This window comes from Haliotis asinina, chromosome 1 (assembly GCF_037392515.1).
Source record: "Haliotis asinina isolate JCU_RB_2024 chromosome 1, JCU_Hal_asi_v2, whole genome shotgun sequence".
Classification (NCBI taxonomy): Eukaryota; Metazoa; Mollusca; class Gastropoda; order Lepetellida; family Haliotidae; genus Haliotis; species Haliotis asinina.
Genome location: NC_090280.1, coordinates 76,407,820 through 76,426,381, shown reverse-complemented (window position 1 = coordinate 76,426,381; position 18,562 = coordinate 76,407,820). Strand labels below are relative to the sequence as shown.

The window sequence follows — 18,562 nt, the reverse complement described above, 5'->3', positions numbered from 1 at the left end:
TTCAAACATTATGTGACATTTTCTGTCTGTTCAATTGTTTGATTGCTGTGTTCATGACTGTTCACCTCTTTGCAACAGCCCCAAAATCTACCTGGGATTATCCCTTGATTGTGTAAAATAGATTTGCCGCACTCAGCAATACTTTAGCTCTATGGTGGCAGTGTTGATAATCGTGTGTGGACCAGAAAATCCAGTGATCAACATCATGAGCAGTAATCTATTTTACTGGGATTTGATGAAGTGTGTCAACATAATCAGCGAGTCTGACCACCTGGTTGTGTTAGTGGACATACAGAGGAGTTTTATGTGTTAGTACCATAGTGCACCTCTGTAGAATTGCAGTGAGTGAGTGAGTTTAGTTTTACGCATCAGCAATATTGCAGCTATCTGTAAATAATTAAGTCTGGACCAGACAATCCAGTGGGTGACAGCATGAGCATCGAACTGCGCAGCTAGGAACCAATAATGTGTGTCAACCAAGTGAGCCTGGTCCGTTAGTCGCCTCTTTCTACAATCATAGTCACCTTCTGTGGCAAGCATGGATTGCTGAAGGCCTATTCTACCCCGGACCTTCACAGGTTAGCCTTGGAGTGACTCTCTGTAGGCAAACTACTTAAAAACAACACACAAACTACAAAAGAACATTATGGTGTTTGTCCGCAAAATTTATTTACATATAGTGAAGAGTGCTGACAATGTTCATCCATCATTTTTTATCTCCCTTGTCATCTATACCGTCCTCATCAACCTGTTGAGAAAAAGACAATCAAGATACGTCATTCACAGGGATGAAGACTATGATATAGGTTTAGCCCCTTGTAACTGTGATAGTTGTCCGTAATTAATTCATTCTGCATCAGACCACAGACTATATCACAGTGGTCGGTAAATTTTCAAGTGGATGATATAATACGCAACATTCTATCAATCATTTTCGTTATGATCTCACCACTAGATTCACATCATATGTTACGGATGTGACCAAATAGATCATAAGGACTCTCAGTGAACTTTAATGCCCATTCTTTGACACCTATCAATACATGAGTATCTACATGACTGGAGCAGTGCTCATGAGTGGGTTAAAATTTTATGTCAAATCAGCAATATTTCAGCCATATCTTGATAATTGTAAGTGTTCAAGAAACCAAGAACCAGCATTGATGAAGCTTAAAAAATATTGAAGATCTGTACCATTTAACCTCAGATGTCTACCCTTAAAGAACATTTGAACCCATACATACCACGTGAATACTGAGTCACACCTTCAGTGTAACAATTATTCAGCTTAAGGCAAGTACAAACTATCAGGAATTGTGCCTTTAGGAGCAGAAACGGGTTGAAACGAAATGTGAATGTTTCTTTACCATGATCCTATGCTGTGCCAACGCACTTCATGTATTTGGTGCGGCGGCCTTTCACATTAAAAAAAAATCGATTTTGAATTTTAGAGCTGAACTCAACAATATTCCAGATATATGGAAGTGGTCAGCAAATAATCAAATCAGTACAATATAATCCAGTGATCAACAGTAATAAGCATTGCTCTACACAACTGGGATATGATGACGTGTCAACCAAGTCAACGAGTCTGACCACCTGATCCATCACCCACCTCTTGTGACAAGCATAGGTTGCAGAAGAAAATTGGAACCCATACATACCAATTAATTACTGAGTCACATCTTCAGTGTAATAATTTAATCACCTTAAGGCAACCATAAACTATCAAGAATTATGCCTTTAGGAGCAGAAACGGGTTGAAATGAAGTGTGATTCTTTCTTTACAATGATCCTTTGCTGTGCCAATACACTTCATGTGAATGGCCCTGTGGCCCTTCACACAAAAGACATTTGATTTTGAATTATAGAGCTGAACTCAACAATATTCCAGCTATATGGAGGTGGTCTGTAAATAATTGAATCTGTATAATACTATCCTGTGGTCAACAGTATGAGCATTGCTCTATACACTTGGGATATGATGACGTGTCAACCAAGTCAACGAGTCTGGCCACCTGATCCATCACTCATCTCTTGTGAGAAGCATGGGTTGCAGAAGAAAATTTCTACTCCGGATCTTCACAGGACATAAATACATCAATATGCTTACGAAACCAAACACCAACATCAGTGTTACCTGTTTCCATTTCTCTGGAATAATATCCCACAGATCGTCCTTGACATCGCCTTGGATGACTATCTCATCCTCGCCCATCACTGACGACCCACAGGAAAACTTGGTGGCAAAGAACTTGCAGGCATCCTTCAGGTCGATGTCTGTCCAAAGACGTAAGAACATGTTTCGTGTATGAGTGGGTGAGTGAGTGAGTATGGTTCCATGCTGCTTAAGTGATGTCGTGGCAAAAATGGGCTTCGCACTTTGTACTCCTATGGAGGACTGGAACCTGCAACCAGAAAATGCTTTATCCTGCATAACAGTAGTCTTGTTTAGTGACCCTTCCTTGGACAATAGGAGCTGTGGGGTAGTCCGGTGTAGTCTGTTTGCTTGTCATGCCTAAGACCAAGGTTCGATTCCCCATAAGGGTACATGGCGTGAAACACAGTGTGTGTGTTTACCAGACATTGGTTTTGCTTGAAACAGTCTGAAAGGAGGTAATTCAGGCATTACTGTGGACACTGGTTTCTGAAGACTAAGTGAAAATACAGTCAAGAAACACTTCAGTTTCATCAGTTATGATTTTAAAACAGTCATTGTTGGCTTGAGACCTTCCTTTGATTTCTGATTATCAGATATGACTTTCTATACTTTTGCAAACTTTATAAGCTTCCATATGTCCTATCACGAGTCAGAGCTAATTACCTCCCTTGTCTCTTTTGTACGTTACTAATCAATGCTTTTTCCAATCAAGACAAATCTACTCCTGGCTTCTATTTGTCCGCTGCTAATACCAGACAGCGCTAATGACCTACTTGCACCCCTTGCAAAGTGTCCATCTTTGTTAATGTATTACACCTACTATCCTCATGTGTACATAATTATTATAAAAGCTTCACAGTTTCATTCAGTCAGTAAAGGATCGACTGAATATGGTGTACCTTATAATAAGAAGGTTGACATGCATACAGTTTCACCCATTTTGTTCTGGGGACGTGGGCGTGCGTGTTCTGTACACGCTTCCCCATTAAACTCATCACCTCCCCAAAAGACATAAATTACGAGATATTTTTATTAAGCATTTTATCTTGTTTACTGTAATATCACAACTTGACAAATTTTGCTAAATATAGGGTCTTTTTAGGGCAAGTCATTGGCACTCAGGATCTTTTCAAGACTAAAATGAATTTCGAGCCTTTTTGTAGCAATCCAATTTTAGGATTTTTCAAGTTGATATGAACCCTGCTTTATATTAACAATGGTCTTTATGTCAACAATGCTCTCAAACCAGTGGTACTGATTCTGCCGAATTCTACAATGATATTTTAGCTGATTCTCCTTACCGCATGGTGTCAAGCCGGCCACACAGGTGACCTTCTTCTTGCCCCTTGTTGCTGTCCACATCTTGATCCCCCGTGGTTCTTCTTCTTCGGCTTCATCATACCTTTCCCCCCTCGAGTCTGTCTCTTCTTCTCCCCGTCCTCTTCCCCTGCCTTCGCCTCCTCCTCATCTTTGTCTGGAACAAACACCGGGTCAAGGTCACATAACCATACCACAGGCCCATTTCAATAATAAGATTCAGATATAAACCTCATAGGAGCAGTTTAATGGCTCTGAGTTAAGTCTAAATGATTCAAATATTCGTTAAAAGATGCAGGGCCTTGTATACCATTTGACCAATCCTGTTCAACAAGATCAGCATCTAAAATGTGAACTGTGTATTTCTTTTTACTGTAAACATTTCAAAATATTGTTTATTTAAAGGAAGTATTAAAATATGGAATAGAGCCAAACGGTCAAAGTCAAACCGTGCGGTCTGTTTGTCATAACGTCAAAGGTAAAAGGAAAAGCTAGCATAAAATATCACATAAACATAGGGTTCAGCTATGCAAGTCTGCACAGGATTGAATAATTCTTTATAAATGGTTAAAGGGCACATGCAACCAAAATCAAACACAATAAAAACACAAAACACATCAGTTATTCATGACATTTAATGTACATTGCCGCTTGTGAAAACGAATGAGCAAAGTTATAAGCGTACAATCGCGATTCAAAAGTGCAATATTTCGAACTTGGACTTACTTTCCTCGAAAGTGGGGGGAGACCGAACCCAGTCGCCCGGCTTCCGAATGGCTGGTTCATTTGCTGATACGCTGAGGGCTCATTGTGTGTACAGAAAGATTATCTGTTTGATGGGCATTTTAGAAGTATGGCAAGTCACAAGAAAATAAGATTCTTTATGCATAACAACTTTTTTATTGTACTTGATGCGTCGTTTAAGTATGGATTCATATACCGTTGTCAAACAAAATCATACACACTAGAAGAAGTTGTTATCCATAAAGAACGTATATAGAGATGTTGGGCTTTTTAAATACATGTTCTCTGTTGCGTTCGATCCAATCAAGAATCATTTCAGTGGAGATGGTGAACTACTTCATTGCTGGAAACCAGGACTTGAAACTGACAAGAGTTTGCACCTGTTTCCGTCGGATCCAGGCATCAGACAAAAATGGATGTAGTTTGTGTGCAACCCATAGACATGAAAACGTGTCATTTGTATCACATGTGCCTAGTTACATAATGTGGCAGACACGGGACTCGGGTGCACGAGTCATAAATCATCTTATTTTCTTTATGTCGTATAGTCTGATAGGTGTTAAGTTCAAATTGCACGTGGTCAATGATTGAAGCTGTGTATTACATGTTGTCTTTAGCAGACAGGCAGGCAGACATAGGTGTGAATAAACCAGACATTGAGCTTTCTCTGTGACAGAGACTGCTTACCACAATCAACAAGGTTTTTTACGTAACGAGTAGATTATGTACTTGTTTGTGTACACAACCAAGATTAGACTACTGCTCACGACCTCAGACGCTGGGCATGCATACTGTTTCAAGCTCCAAGAACCTATTCACTGCGCATGCGTTATGGACGCAGCGCAGCACAGCTATTGAAACCAGTTTTCCCCCCAGCGCTGGGGTGAATTTAGTGAAACGTTTGAACTCCGATTTCGCGGGGTTTTTTTTTCATCGCGTTTTTCCAACTTAATAGGTTGAATTGGCATTTTTGATAATTTGTTTCGGAAAATGCACACCGAAAGGTACCAGAATCTGCAAAGTTCCGATTATCGTTGCATGCGACCTTTAAGTCTGTGCTCTATCGGAACAGGGCACGACAGAGCTGCATCAGCTAGCAGATTCCTGGCCTCTACATTACTCTTGTTGCTGTCTTTTCCCAAATGATGTGACTTTCGTGGTGGTGTTTTCATCAGATTTCTAGATATGCTTTTATCCATGTGTATTTTGAACCATTAGCTTTCCGAGTCAGGACAGTGCAGAATAATTCTTTACAAAGGGTGAATGAAAGACGTTCGCCCTGGCGAGCGCGGGTGATTTGAAAGGATAGGAACACCAGAGTTGTCAAGCGCGCTCAATTCAAACTGGGCTGTGGGATACTGTCTGTCTATTCAGGGAAGCACACTATACATTCATTAATTTATCACCCTTCACTTGTTTTCTGATAAAAGGTTTTCTGCATTAAAAACAAGCACTTTTTATTCCCTCTTCGTCTTTGACGGGCTATTTACGGCGCGCTTGACGGTGATCACGTGACTTGGATCGGCCAATCAATTTCTATTAGCCTTCCCTCAACCAAACCTGCCTTTTTAGGACCCGTAATATACTACTTCCATTGACAAATGTAGGGCACGTCTCTAACCATGCTAAAACCTTTACGGATAAATTTTATCAGAAGACGAATTCTATGAATGGCCGAGGTGTACGCTGCACAAACCGACCGGACTCCTTTCATGAACTATTTCATCTAAACCGGTCTTCTGCGACATGATTTTGAAAGTGAAAACGTCCGGCGCTTTCTCACTGTGAGAATTCGTAAGTTTCCAACATCGATCGGATCCCATAGCGGGTCACAGGACTCGACAAACTGAGCCTCTCTATAGCCTTCTTAGTATATAGCATGGTATATAGTAAGGGGGTTGAATAGTAAACCAGGACGTAGATTATTGATTTTCAGACCCGCAGAAGGGGGCTGTGGTTTCCAAGTAAGCTTACAGAGAAACCAATTATGGCAGTCATATTTTCGGATTTCCAGGAAAGTCCAAACCGAAAGTAAGACGTGAGGTTTCTATAATTCGCCGGTAGATGACCTTTTTGCAACTACTAGTTCAGATGAAATAGTATTTCTAATCTCTGCTTTGAAACAACTCAAATATTCACGGCAGCATTTTTACGAAAAAGATAAGATGAGAGTGACACCTTTGATCTTGTAAACATATTTCTTTATTTCAGTCACACCTCGTATACAACATAAACGCATACATAAATACAGATATAATAAAATGCATACCGAGCCACCCATATGAGAGACTATAAAAGTAGTAAAGGTAGAACAAACAAAAGTGACATCACAAAGATAAATCTAAGCATTGTATAAAATAGACTTGCGCTTTTCAAGTAAGAGTTTGCAGGTTTCGGCCGTTAAAAACAACAGATCATCATTGGACATAATAAAAGCGAACTTATCCGCATCATCTAAAACTTGAAAATTACCACAGATATTCATACAGACACTTAAAAGCTTATCAGTAATAGTTGTATATAAAGGACAGTGAAATAAAACATGGTGTTCATCTTCCACGCATTCCTGACAATTAAAACATACTCTTTCCCTCAAAGGCACATTACTGTAGCAAACTATCTCTACACAGAGCGGGGCCACACCACAGCGGAATAACGCTAGAGCACGGCGGTGAGAACGGGTAGGGGAAGCTGCAAGTAACGTTCAGCTTTAAAACTAGCCTTAAAACGGCGATAGAGTCGGAGCTTGTTCTTTCCTGTCCCATCTTTACTTTCTTCCTGTGTGACCGACATCATCCACTCCTGCAGAAAGTTGTACATGATCTTCTCCGCGACTTTGTCTGTGATAAGAGGAGCGTAAAACGTGTTTCTAAGAGATAAGAAATGGTCTAAATGTAAACTTCGCAGCTTCTTGTGGACACGAAGATTCCGGTTCCGTTTACCCGATGATGCTAGTACATCCGCCCACTTGAACACTTTAAAAGCCAGTCTGTCAGGGTCCATGTCGCACGATCGCTTATACTGCAGTCTAAGTAAACTTAGTCTCAGTGTATTTCGTTACACTCCACCACTGAGTCTAAGAAAACCTAGTAGAAGGTCGCGTCAGGTAACCTTTGAGCGACCAATGACCGTCCAATAAAACGCCTGACGGTTAAACAGATTTAACCAGTCAGAAAACGGCTACTATTTAGGGATCGGAGGGACTTTCAAAATATTCAGGTCACTGAAACAGATCTCTCCACCTGCAAAAATCCGCATGTAACACAAGTATTTGACCTGCAGTATATGGGCTTTGGGGTTTCTGTTGACATGGTTACCATTAGCTAATATTTCCGCAAGATGACATCTTTGAATATTGCCAAAAACACCATTGTCAGCGACTCTTTACTCACCGTTGTCATGGTTGTATGTACGCCGTGTGCATCACCCGGAAGCGAGCGTACGCTAAATAGCATTCGGGAACCGTTCGGATTTCAACCTTTTTGAGATAAAAAGTTCAAAAGGTACGTATGTGCGAATGTCCACTTTTGCGATTTGGTAAGCTGTGTTCTGATTGGTCAATCTCAAAGGTTACCTGACGCGACCTCCCATAAGGTTTTGTTAGACTCAGTAGTGGAGTGTAACGAAAAGTACTCAGGATAAGTTTACTTAGACTGGCTTATACTGTCCCGTCTCACTTCTCCATAGCCACACAACCGGTGGCTCCCATCCCATGTCCCCCGCTATTGCGCTGTTAGGTGTAGACTTCCTCACTCCCATAAAATATGTCATGGCTCTGTTGTAAACACTATTAATGGCTGGAATGTGATGAGCTCCCCATATCGCAGCTCCGTAGGTTATCGTTGCCCACACCATGGAGTCATAAAGCTTGGTGAATGTATTATAATCCATTCCTCCTTGGATCTTACTCTTCGATATTAGAAGTCCTAAAGCTCGACTTGCCGCATTAGCTACAGTATTACCCATCCGAGTGTATTCCAGATGTTCCGTTAATAGTTCTCCAAGATAACAATAACTATCACTGATTTCCAAAATCGCTTCGTCACACTGGAATAAAGCATCGGTTCTCTCCACTGCCTGACTCCGGAAATGAACAACCTTCGACTTGCTGGGGTTAACCGACATCCTGTTTGTACTACACCACTGTCCAAGTGCGTGAAGAGGTATATTCAGGTCCTGCAGGCTAGAACACATATACATTCATCGTCAACACTAACACTAACTTCCAAGGCATTCAACGTAGTTATGAGATCGTTGATGTACAGGTTAAATAGCAGCGGAGAAAGCAGACATCCCTGGCGTAAACCACCATTGACGCCAGACCATGACGTACTCAACCCGTTTATCCGCACATAGGCCTGGACATACTGATACAGTGACACAGTAGCATTAAACATATTATCGTGGATTCCGAGATCACTCAGTTAAGTGAATAAAATACTTCGATCAATACAATCGAATGCCTTCTTAAAGTCCACAAAAGCAGCAAACATCTGTTTCCCAATGCTCTTACGAGTCTCAATAATCGTTGTGAGAGTGGAAACATGCTCTGTAGTTGATCTGCCCTTTCTAATACCGTTCTGTTCATCGGAAAAAGTACTAGCATCTTCCACACGTTCTGTCAGTCATTCAAAACTCCACAGTACAGCTTATAAGTTGAGTTGACCAGCGTTATACCTCTATATGAGAGTGGACTACGTGGGTCCTCTGTTGCTGACTTCGGTATGGGGTTAATGATTCCCCTGGATCAACCAGCTGGAACTTTACCAGTAAGAAAACACAAGTTAAAAGTTCTGTGTAAAAACATAAGACTCTGTTCATTGTTTAACACGTCCACGGGCATACCATCATACCCAGGAGCTTCTGTCATGATCTTTTTTTTCCGGATTTTCTGGGAAGTCCAAACCGAAAGTAAGGCGGGAGGTCTCAATAATTCGCTGGTAGATGACTTTTTGCAACAACTAGTCAAAATGAAACAGTATTTCTAGTCTCTGTTTTGAAACAACTCAAATTCACGGAGACATTTTCACGAAAAAGATAAGATGAGAGTGACACCTTTGATCTTGTAAACACTAACACACTGTCTGTCACAATGGACACTCACAGGGATCTAAATTTCCCTGAAAATCAGCATACAGTTGAGAAACACAGAGTCAATCAGACGTTGATGACAGGTGGGAGGTAAGTTACACATTTATTTTTTGATCATGTGTGGTAGCCTGTATCGGACTAAAACTCTAAACTGTCTTATTTCCGCGCCTTTAAATTTCGCGAGTGACCGTCACTAAACCTTTTCGAGCCTTCTTATTTTCGCGAGGTGACAGGGGCGTGTCTGAATACGGAGCTGAGAAACACAGAGACAATCAGACGTTGGTGACCGACAGTGACCATGTATTGCCGTCATATCTTGGTGCTGGTTGTGCGTTGTTAAACTTCATCAGCTTCTTCGTTGATATAACTTAAAGAATATGTGATTGCACAAACATGAAAATATCTTTAATAGCACATGGAGCTGTACATAACCGAGAGCCAATATTAAATGGTGAAAAATATTATCGTACTTCAGTAGATGTACTGCAGGGCTGTCGTGCCTCAGTCGTATTTGCTTGAGACTCCAATAAAGAATTTCGACGAGGTTTTGGTCTAAACATTGCTATAAATATACACACTAACAGATGTGCTATTCATACGCGTACATGTAATAATGTTAGGACGATAACTCGAGATCGAAACAGTCCGGGAAAACCGTGCTCTTTCCGTGTTTTGGGTGTAGATCTGATTACGTGTTTTGCGCATGCGCTGAAATGGACTATCTGTTTTGTTCAGAGGGGCGATAACTCTCTTTTTGAAGTGTGCCTTATTGTTTTGGCAACATAGGATAGGGTAAGAAGGTGTATGCTAGGAGAGGGCAAGGGTGTTTATAAGGATAGGGTGTGTGTGTGTGTTGGTTGGGGGGGGGGGGGGGGGGGGGGGGGGCAAGGGCTTTTATTTCCACAGGGTAAGAAGGTGTATATTAGGAGGGGGCAAGAGTTTTTTATTTGGATACGGTGAGAAGGGGTATATTAGGAGGGGGCAAGGGTTTTTTATTTGGATAGGGTGAGAAGGGGTATATTAGGAGGGGGCAAGGGTTTTTTATTTGGATAAGATAAGGAGATACTAAGGTTGGGTGGATAGGATAATCTGGATAATCTGGATAGGATAAAAATTGATCCGTGTCAATTGTAAGATGTGATTGTAACCTGGAAGGATCTTAGCCTAAAATCGCTCTGTGCAAGTGAGTGGTGATGGTAGCTGAAACCCAAGATCGTGATCTTAAGGATTTACAATAACTGTAATGCTCAGATTGTTCTGTGCAAGTGGGCACGGGTCAAGCTGAACGACCTGTACCCTTCATGTTTTAGGGTAGTAGGCCCTGTGTTGATGTTCTAGGGTATTAGGTCCTGTGTTGATGTTCTAGTGTATTAGGCGCTGTGTTCGTGTTGTAGGGTATTAGGTGGTGTGTTGTTGTTCTAAGGTAGTAGATCCTGTGTTGATGTTCTAGGGTATTAGGTGTTGTGTTGATTTTCTAGGGTAGTAGGCCCTGTGTTTATGGTCTAGGGTAGGAACTCTTGTGTTGATGTTCTAGGGTAGGATGTCCTGTGTTGATGTTCTAGGGTATTAGGTGCTGTGTTGATGTTCTGTGGTAGCAGGTCCTGTGTTTATGTTTTCTAAGGTAGTGGGTCCAGTGTTCACGTTTTCTAAGGTAGTAGGCCCTGTGTTCATGTTCTAGGGTTGTAGGTCCTGTGTTCATGTTCTAGAGTAGTAGGTCCTGTGTTGATGTTCTTGGGTGGCAGGTTGTGTGTTGATGTTCTAGGGTAGGAGCTCTTGTGTTCATGTTCCAGGGTAGTAGGTCGTTGCTTATTAGGCCGTACAGTGTGCCAAGCCCACCCCTGGCACTGTATTGCTGGAATGTTGCTAAATGTGGCAAAAGCAATAGTAATACCAGTGTGATAGTGCTTACAAAAAGATACTGTACATTTTAAAAGGGATATTTCTTTCAGAACCATTATTCTGACAGCCAACCAATCAACAATTTTATCTTTCATAATACCAAACACCAGGGAGGGTGTCAACGAGTCATCTATTGACGCCTGCATCTTCATCTTCAAGTACGCTCTTTCCACCTGAGTAACAACTTCAGACACATTACCAAAACATCAGGAGCTAGATTTTCGAAGCTCTCTTAACGCTAAGGTGGTCGTAAGTGCCATACATTAACATTAACGTACGGCTATCATAGCGCTAAGAGAGCTTAAAACATCTAGGTCCAGGATCAGGATATGTAATCAAGCCAAACAATGACTGAATGATAATGGAATGTTAACATGCAATACTGCTTCACCATAAATGATGTTAAATTTGTGATTTGGAGTGACTGTGTTTAGTTTTGTGATATTTCTAAGTAGCCTATAGCTACACACGACAAACTAAAGTTTAACAACACATGTTAGTCAAACTCGAGTTTAAGAGTCTGAACATTCCAACAACTCACCGCCAACATCAATTTCAGAGTTGTCAAAGTGTTGTTGAGAAATAGGGTATGTCACTATCCTCACCAACTTTTCCACCAAACGCCCTCAAATGACAACACAACTTGACACGTATTTGACTTGTGAAAGCCTGAGTTTGACAAGTTTTAAAATTTCAACAACATGTGTTGTCAAACTTCAGTTTGCCGTGTGAAGGCCCCTTTAGCAATATCGTCATGTGGGACACCAGAAATGGACTTCACACAATTTACCCATGTGGGGAATTATAACCATGTGTTCGGTTTTATGAGGGTTTGTTTTAATGACTAAGCTACTGCACAACCCCTTGTGAGTTGGATATCAAGTACATTGTTTCATATATATTTATTCTTTTTCAGATGGAAATGCTTGTGTAGGAAGAGACCAATGAAGGGGTGAGCAGGCGTAGCTTTGAACTGAATCTTGATGTGCAAGGTAGAACAGATATTCTGAAGCCTTTGCAGACGGAAACCAGTTGCAGCATCAACGTTTTTCGCTGTCACCAAGATGGCAGCCATCCCTCCAGTATCCAATGAGGAAGGGCTGACAGATGATGAAAATGGTTCTATTAAAACTCAAATCTGTATTAGATCTGATCTTGCTGATGGTTCAGTTGCTGTGTTGCCAAGTAATTTGCCAGTGGACCATTCAAAGAGCATCAGTGATGGAGGCATATCTGATAATGAGGAGACAGCGATGAATTGGAAAGGTAGAACACCTGTCTCAAAGTCAAGAACAAATCTGAAGAAAGATCAGCCAAAAGATGATCGACCAGACGCTTCTAAAGAAATGAAAGACATTCCTGTTGTGGATGATCAGTCTCTGCATCGTATTGAGGCTACCAAGAACGGGCAGGCCCCCACAGAAAGGGAGAGTGTAATTTATGAAAGATCAAAAGGTGATATTTCTTCAAGAAAAGGTGACAAGGAAAGACAGAAGAAGCCAAGAGAGAGCCATTACAAACAAGACACAAAAGAAAGCCCAAATTTCAAGACAGTCGAAACTCCCTCAAAGCAACAGATTAGTCAAGACGTTCCTCCTGAGAAAACACAGCATGGAAGAGGAAGTAGTGTCACCAGGACCACAACAAGGACCAGGCGCTTGTCAGAAAGAACACCCACCAAAGATGTGCTGGAGGGAAACGAAAACAAATTAGATGCTAATCAGAAAGGAGAGGCACAAAAAAGTCATCCCGAGCAAACACAGTATGAAAGAAGAGATACTGTCGACAAGAGCAGAAGAAAGACCAGACGTGTGTCAGAAGAAACACCCATCAAAGATGTCCTGGTGGGCAGAGAAGACAAACTGGATGCTACTCAGAAAGGGGAGCAGAAAGGTGGGGTACAGAAAGGTACAAAGAGGAATGCCCAGAAAAAGAACAAACCCACGGATGAGATTGATGTGTTCCTGAGAAATAAAGTTGGAAAGCAGATTTCTGTTATTCTGTATGTTAGAATCCATAAAAAACTTGACCCAAACTATGATGTTGAAGGTTTCCTTCGTGCACGGATGCAGACTGACCAAGAAGTAAAAGTGGAGAAAATGGAGCATGTTGGAAGCAACACTGTAGTTTCAGTTGAAGCACCAAGTAAATCTGTGGCAAACAAAGTTGGATATTTACTGAAATTAAGTAACAGAGAATCAAAGACAAAGTTAGTTTGCACACTAGACAGGAATGAGGCAATGGATCTTCCTACTAAGAGAGATGAAACGGAATTTCAGCAGCATCTCACCATTATTAAAAGAAGGGAAGCGAAAGCTTTGAGTGATCATATGGATAAAATCAATGTTACTTCCAAGAATATTGAGAGACTTTCCACAAACACACATGTATCTATTGATGAATATGACGCAATACAGCATGAAAGGACTGCTCTCAGGGATAAGTTGGAAGAGTTGAAACTGCAGAAAGAAGAGTTTATAACGTTTGTGCAGGGCTTGGAGCCAAAACTTGTTTCACTGTGGAAAGATAATACCTATGCTAAACACATTGGCGATCTAAGAAGAGACTTTGGTATCGAGCTTTGTAGGCTTACTTCAGCACTGCCTATGTATGCCAGAAGAAATGATATAATCAAAACGGTACAGGACAACCAGGTTTGTGTGATATTAGGCGAGACTGGGTGTGGGAAAAGCACACAGATGACACAGTACCTCCATCAGGCTGGCTTCAGCAGAGATGGTATAATTGTGTGCACACAGCCCAGGAAAGTTGCAGCCATAAGTCTAGCAACCCATGTTGCTTCTGAGCTGGTAACAAATGTGGGCAATGTAGTAGGTTACAGAGTAGGAATGCGTTCCAAATGCGGAGGAGCTACCAAGATCCTGTACATGACTGATCACTGCCTCCTGAATGAATGCCTGAAGGATCCAACTTTGTCTGCATACAGCTGTGTTATAGTAGACGAGGCACATGAGAGAAGCATCTACACTGACCTACTCCTTGGAATGCTGAAGATGTGCTTGAAACAGCGCCCTGATCTCAGGGCAATAATTACATCAGCAACTATTGACCCTGATGTCTTTGTCAGATATTTTGGTGACTGCCCAGTCTTGAGAGTATCTGGCAGAATGTTTCCCGTTGAAATTGAGTACCTAGCTGAAGGTGATGGGGGCAAGAATTCTGATAACTATCAGGAAGAAGCTGTCAACAAGGCTGTACATGTCCACACGAAGGATCCCCCAGGTGACATTCTGGTCTTCGTAACATCTCCTTTAGAGACCGAGAAGTGCAGTGAAGATCTCAAGAACAGACTGCAGGGAAGGACTGACTTCAAATGTTTGGTTCTTCATGGTCAGATTCAACCAGATGAGCAGCAGTTAGTGTTTCAGGCCACTGCTCCAGGTATACGAAAGATTGTCTTTGCTACAAACAGTGCAGAGACTTCCATCACCATTCCGGGAATTAAGTATGTAATTGATACTGGCCTTGCAAAGGAGAAACGTTATGATCCTCGTCGGAACATGAGCATATTGAGTGTAGTTCTCATTAGTCGCAGCTCAGCAGATCAGAGGAAAGGTCGAGCGGGAAGAACAGGTCCTGGGAAATGTTACAGACTCTACGGTGAAGAGACATATTGTGAAATGGAAGCAGTATCACTGCCAGAGATACTCAAAGTTCACCTTGGGCAGGCTATGCTGAAACTGACAGAGCTTGGAATTAATCCCCTTAAGTATGAATTTGTTCAATCACCAGGGCAATCAGCAATAGCTGCAGCTATGACTACACTTGAGGAACTTGGTGCAGTCAAAGACAATAAGATCACAGAAGAAGGGAAAGAACTAGCAAAGCTTCCTGTAGAACCTCGACTTGGACTTATTACCCAGAAAGGAAGATCTGAAGATGTTCTCTTTGATGCTGTGGTTCTTGCAGCTGTGAGTAATGTTGGAAGCTCCATATTTTTCAGAGGGGGCAGTGACGACAATAAGAAGAAAGCTGACAAACTGAAGATGCAGTTCTGCCACAATGGTGGTGATAGTCTCACTTTGCTGAATGTCTACAGAGAATGGAACAAAGAGCCAGAAAAGCAGAAGAACAAATGGTGCTTTGCAAACAGCCTAAACTCCAAATCTCTGCGAATTGCCAGAGAGACAGTAAATGAGGTGATGACTCTTTTGAAGAAGGAGACAAAAGTAAAGGTCACACATGAGTTCAAAAACCCACAAGAAGCAGATGGGAAACTTCAGAGAATACTCTTTGACAGCTTCACATCCAACATCTCTCATTCGCTTGGACTTGCAAAGGCAGGATATTATACCCCTAGACTTGATCAACAAGTTCATGCTCATCCCTCATCAGTTCTGAATCCACTCAACTTAGTTCCTGAGTGGCTTGTCTTCGAGCAGTCCATGAAGACATCCAAAGACTTCATAACAGGACTCACACCAGTTGATGAATCCTGGGTTGTTGAAGCCATTGAATCTGGACGTCTAAAGAGAGATCTTGAAGAGATGAGAAAGAAACAACTCCTCCCTGTGCATGTTGAGCATGTTGGATCATTTCTTTTCTGGAAGCTTGTTGGTCCTGGTTTTACAAAACTAAAACAGTTTGAAGAAAAAACGTCACATCTTGTTAAACCACATCTGGTTGTCATTGAGGCTTCAAAGGAAAAAGGGGAACTGAAGATATTTTGCTCTGATCATGCTACTGGCAAATTATCTCACCTTTTCAATGAGGTGACTGGACCTATGAAAACGTATTTGGAAGGAGAAGATGTGGAGGTACCACTGGGTCAGTCTAAAGAGCATGCTGGTGTCCGTGCGATACTTGGTAAAGGAGGCGATGTGAAAGACATCCTCATGGCAGATGAATACAGAACAATATTTGTTGATCGTCCTGATGAAAATTCTTCAGAAGATAGTATATTGAACAAATTTGGCTGTTTTGGAAAGATAAAGAGCCACAGGATATTCAAGAATCCTCGAGAGAGGTGGGGTTGTATTACATATGAATCTTCAGAAGCAGCAAAACAAGCTGTGGAGAACACAAAATCTGATTCATCAGAAGTTGCTGCTCCAGAGAAACATGGCCGAGGCTATCAAAACTCTAAGTTCAAGGTCAAAATAACGTGGTGTAGACGAGAATCTAAAGGATGTGGGATTGTTGATGTTAAACCAGAGATGATGCCAAAGATTTTGCAAAGAGGGCCTTTGAATATCAAAGGTAAATGTGTAAATGTTGATATTAACAGGAAACGTGGAATGAGCCTTTATCTTAAAAATCTTAGTCAAACTATCACCGAAGATGATATCAAACAAGCAATTCTATCCTCTTTGAACTATGATGAAGATGAGACTGACGTAGTTCGAAAGGTAACAGTAGTGAGAGAAAAGGTAACCACTACAAAAGATCAACTGGATACCTTCAAGACTCATCTCCAGGCACAGCTCAGAACATTTTCGCCAGACAACAGATTCCATGTGGAGGTAAAAGAGCCATTTCCAACAAGTGTCAACTACTTAGCATTTGCATCATTCACCAACTCAGATGAGGGAATAGCAGCTTGCCAAGGTTTGTCCAGGCAGTTCTATATCAATGGCCGAGTGGTCACTATGGAGCCAGACATAAGGTCATCACTGTATGTAAACAGAGAAGTTTATGAAGCCATCAAAGAGGACTTGGATGCAAACTTGAAAGAATTCCTGACCTTCGGTTACACGGAAGTTGGAGTGACTTCGAAGACACTGAAGGGCGGAACTGTCATCCTTGATATCCATGCCTCAAGCTCCATAGAAATGGCAAAGGTTCGAGCTAAGCTTCAGACCATTGTACAAGGAGATGTTTTGGAATGTGGTGCAAATCCAAATTTGCGTCAACTCTTTACCAGGGCTGGAAGAGACTTTCTGAAAGACATAGAAAGGAAATGGAATGTTTTTATTCAAGTTGATGGTAGAACCTTCACACTCTCAATCCGCGGGAAACAGGAAGCATGCACTAGAGTGCGCGATTCAATCAATGATTATCTCCAGAAACTGTCCGAAGGCAAAATGAGGGAGGTGCCCTTGAGGGGAAGAGACAAACCCAATGGGTTGATGAAGACATTGATGAATAAATATGGCGTAGAACTTGAGAAGCTACAGAAGGACTTTGGTCTGAGATCAGTTGTCCTGAACTTCAAGCGACAGATTGTAAAGTTGGTGGGATCAGCTGAAGATATTGGCAAAGCTGTCAAGGTCATAGATGACATTTCATCTAAATTGCTGGAGGGTGTCAAAACATCAGAGGAGGAGGAGCTGCCCGATTGTTGTGTCTGTTTCTGCCCAATAGAACCAAAGGAATTGTACAGGCTGCAGTGTTGTGGGCATGCCTACTGCCTGGACTGTGTCAGGAGACAGCTGGAAACTGCAGTCACTGGTCGAGACTTCCCCTGCGTTTGTGGGCATGATGGATGTGGTCAGCCATTTGTATGGAAGGATTTGTCCAATTTTGTGCGAGAAGGAACATTCACTACTGCAAATCTGGCTAGCGCCTCTTTGAGTTCCTTTGTAAGCAAAAACACCAAAACCTTCAAGTACTGCTTGACCCCAAACTGTGACATGGTGTACCGAGTGACCTCAAAGGGGTCTGTGTTCAGGTGCCCTGACTGCAGTGTGAGAATATGCACTTCGTGCCACATTCAGTATCATGATGGACTGACGTGTGCCATGTACAACAGTGCCAAGGATGATGAAGGCAGCCTTGAAGCTTGGCTGGCAGCCCATGCCAAAACAACCAAGAAGTGCCCAAACTGTAAGACCCCAATAGAGAAAACAGAAGGTTGCAATAATATGCACTGCAAAGCTTGCAAATGCAGCTTCTGTTGGTTGTGCCTTGCCTGGTTTCGTGAATCTGGAGCATGTTACAACCATTTGAGTGAAAAACATGGTGGCTGTTTTGATAATTTTTGACCCCATTCCTAAAACATGATCCTATAAAAGATTTACCAACCAACAGAAGTTTCTAGTTCAAATGAGGCTGGAACTTAAGGAATGTGAACTTGACAGGAGGAAAGAGGATGAAGGCAGAAAAGATGTTCTTTCACCATAAAAATGCTATGAATGATATATTGTGTTTGGAATTATGCATATTTAATTTTTGTAGAGTGTCTCACTGTCATGAACGTACTGAACAGCAAAAGAAAACGTTTCTTGTGTGAGTTTGTTAAGTAGAAGACATAAACATGACGGCTTACTTGTATGAGATGTCAGTTTTTGGAAACTTGCATTTCTTTTAATGTTCAGCATATGTTATCTTTTGTTGTTGTTCAGCATTTGTTATCCTTGATGTTTACTATCTGATAGTGATTCCAAGAGT

At 41.6% G+C, this 18,562-nt stretch overlaps 1 protein-coding gene and 1 pseudogene across 1 annotated transcript; one reads left to right on the top strand and one right to left on the bottom strand.

Annotated features, from left to right (window-relative positions):
• Positions 1-706: 706 nt before the first annotated feature.
• LOC137275455 (density-regulated protein homolog) lies at positions 707-7,225 on the bottom strand (annotated as a pseudogene).
• Positions 7,226-9,354: 2,129 nt separating this feature from the next.
• On the top strand, positions 9,355-18,190 carry LOC137282806 (uncharacterized). Its single transcript, XM_067814577.1, has 2 exons — positions 9,355-9,403; positions 12,129-18,190. The coding sequence occupies exon 2, from the start codon at positions 12,277-12,279 to the stop codon at positions 18,154-18,156; it is 5,880 nt and encodes a 1,959-aa protein (XP_067670678.1). The 5' UTR covers positions 9,355-9,403; positions 12,129-12,276; the 3' UTR covers positions 18,157-18,190.
• The last annotated feature ends 372 nt before the right edge of the window (positions 18,191-18,562 follow it).

What these genes read in the sequence shown, in the direction of transcription:
- LOC137282806 (XM_067814577.1), top strand. Translation starts at nt 12,277, where the DNA reads ATGGCAGCCATCCCTCCAGTATCCAATGAGGAAGGGCTGACAGATGAT.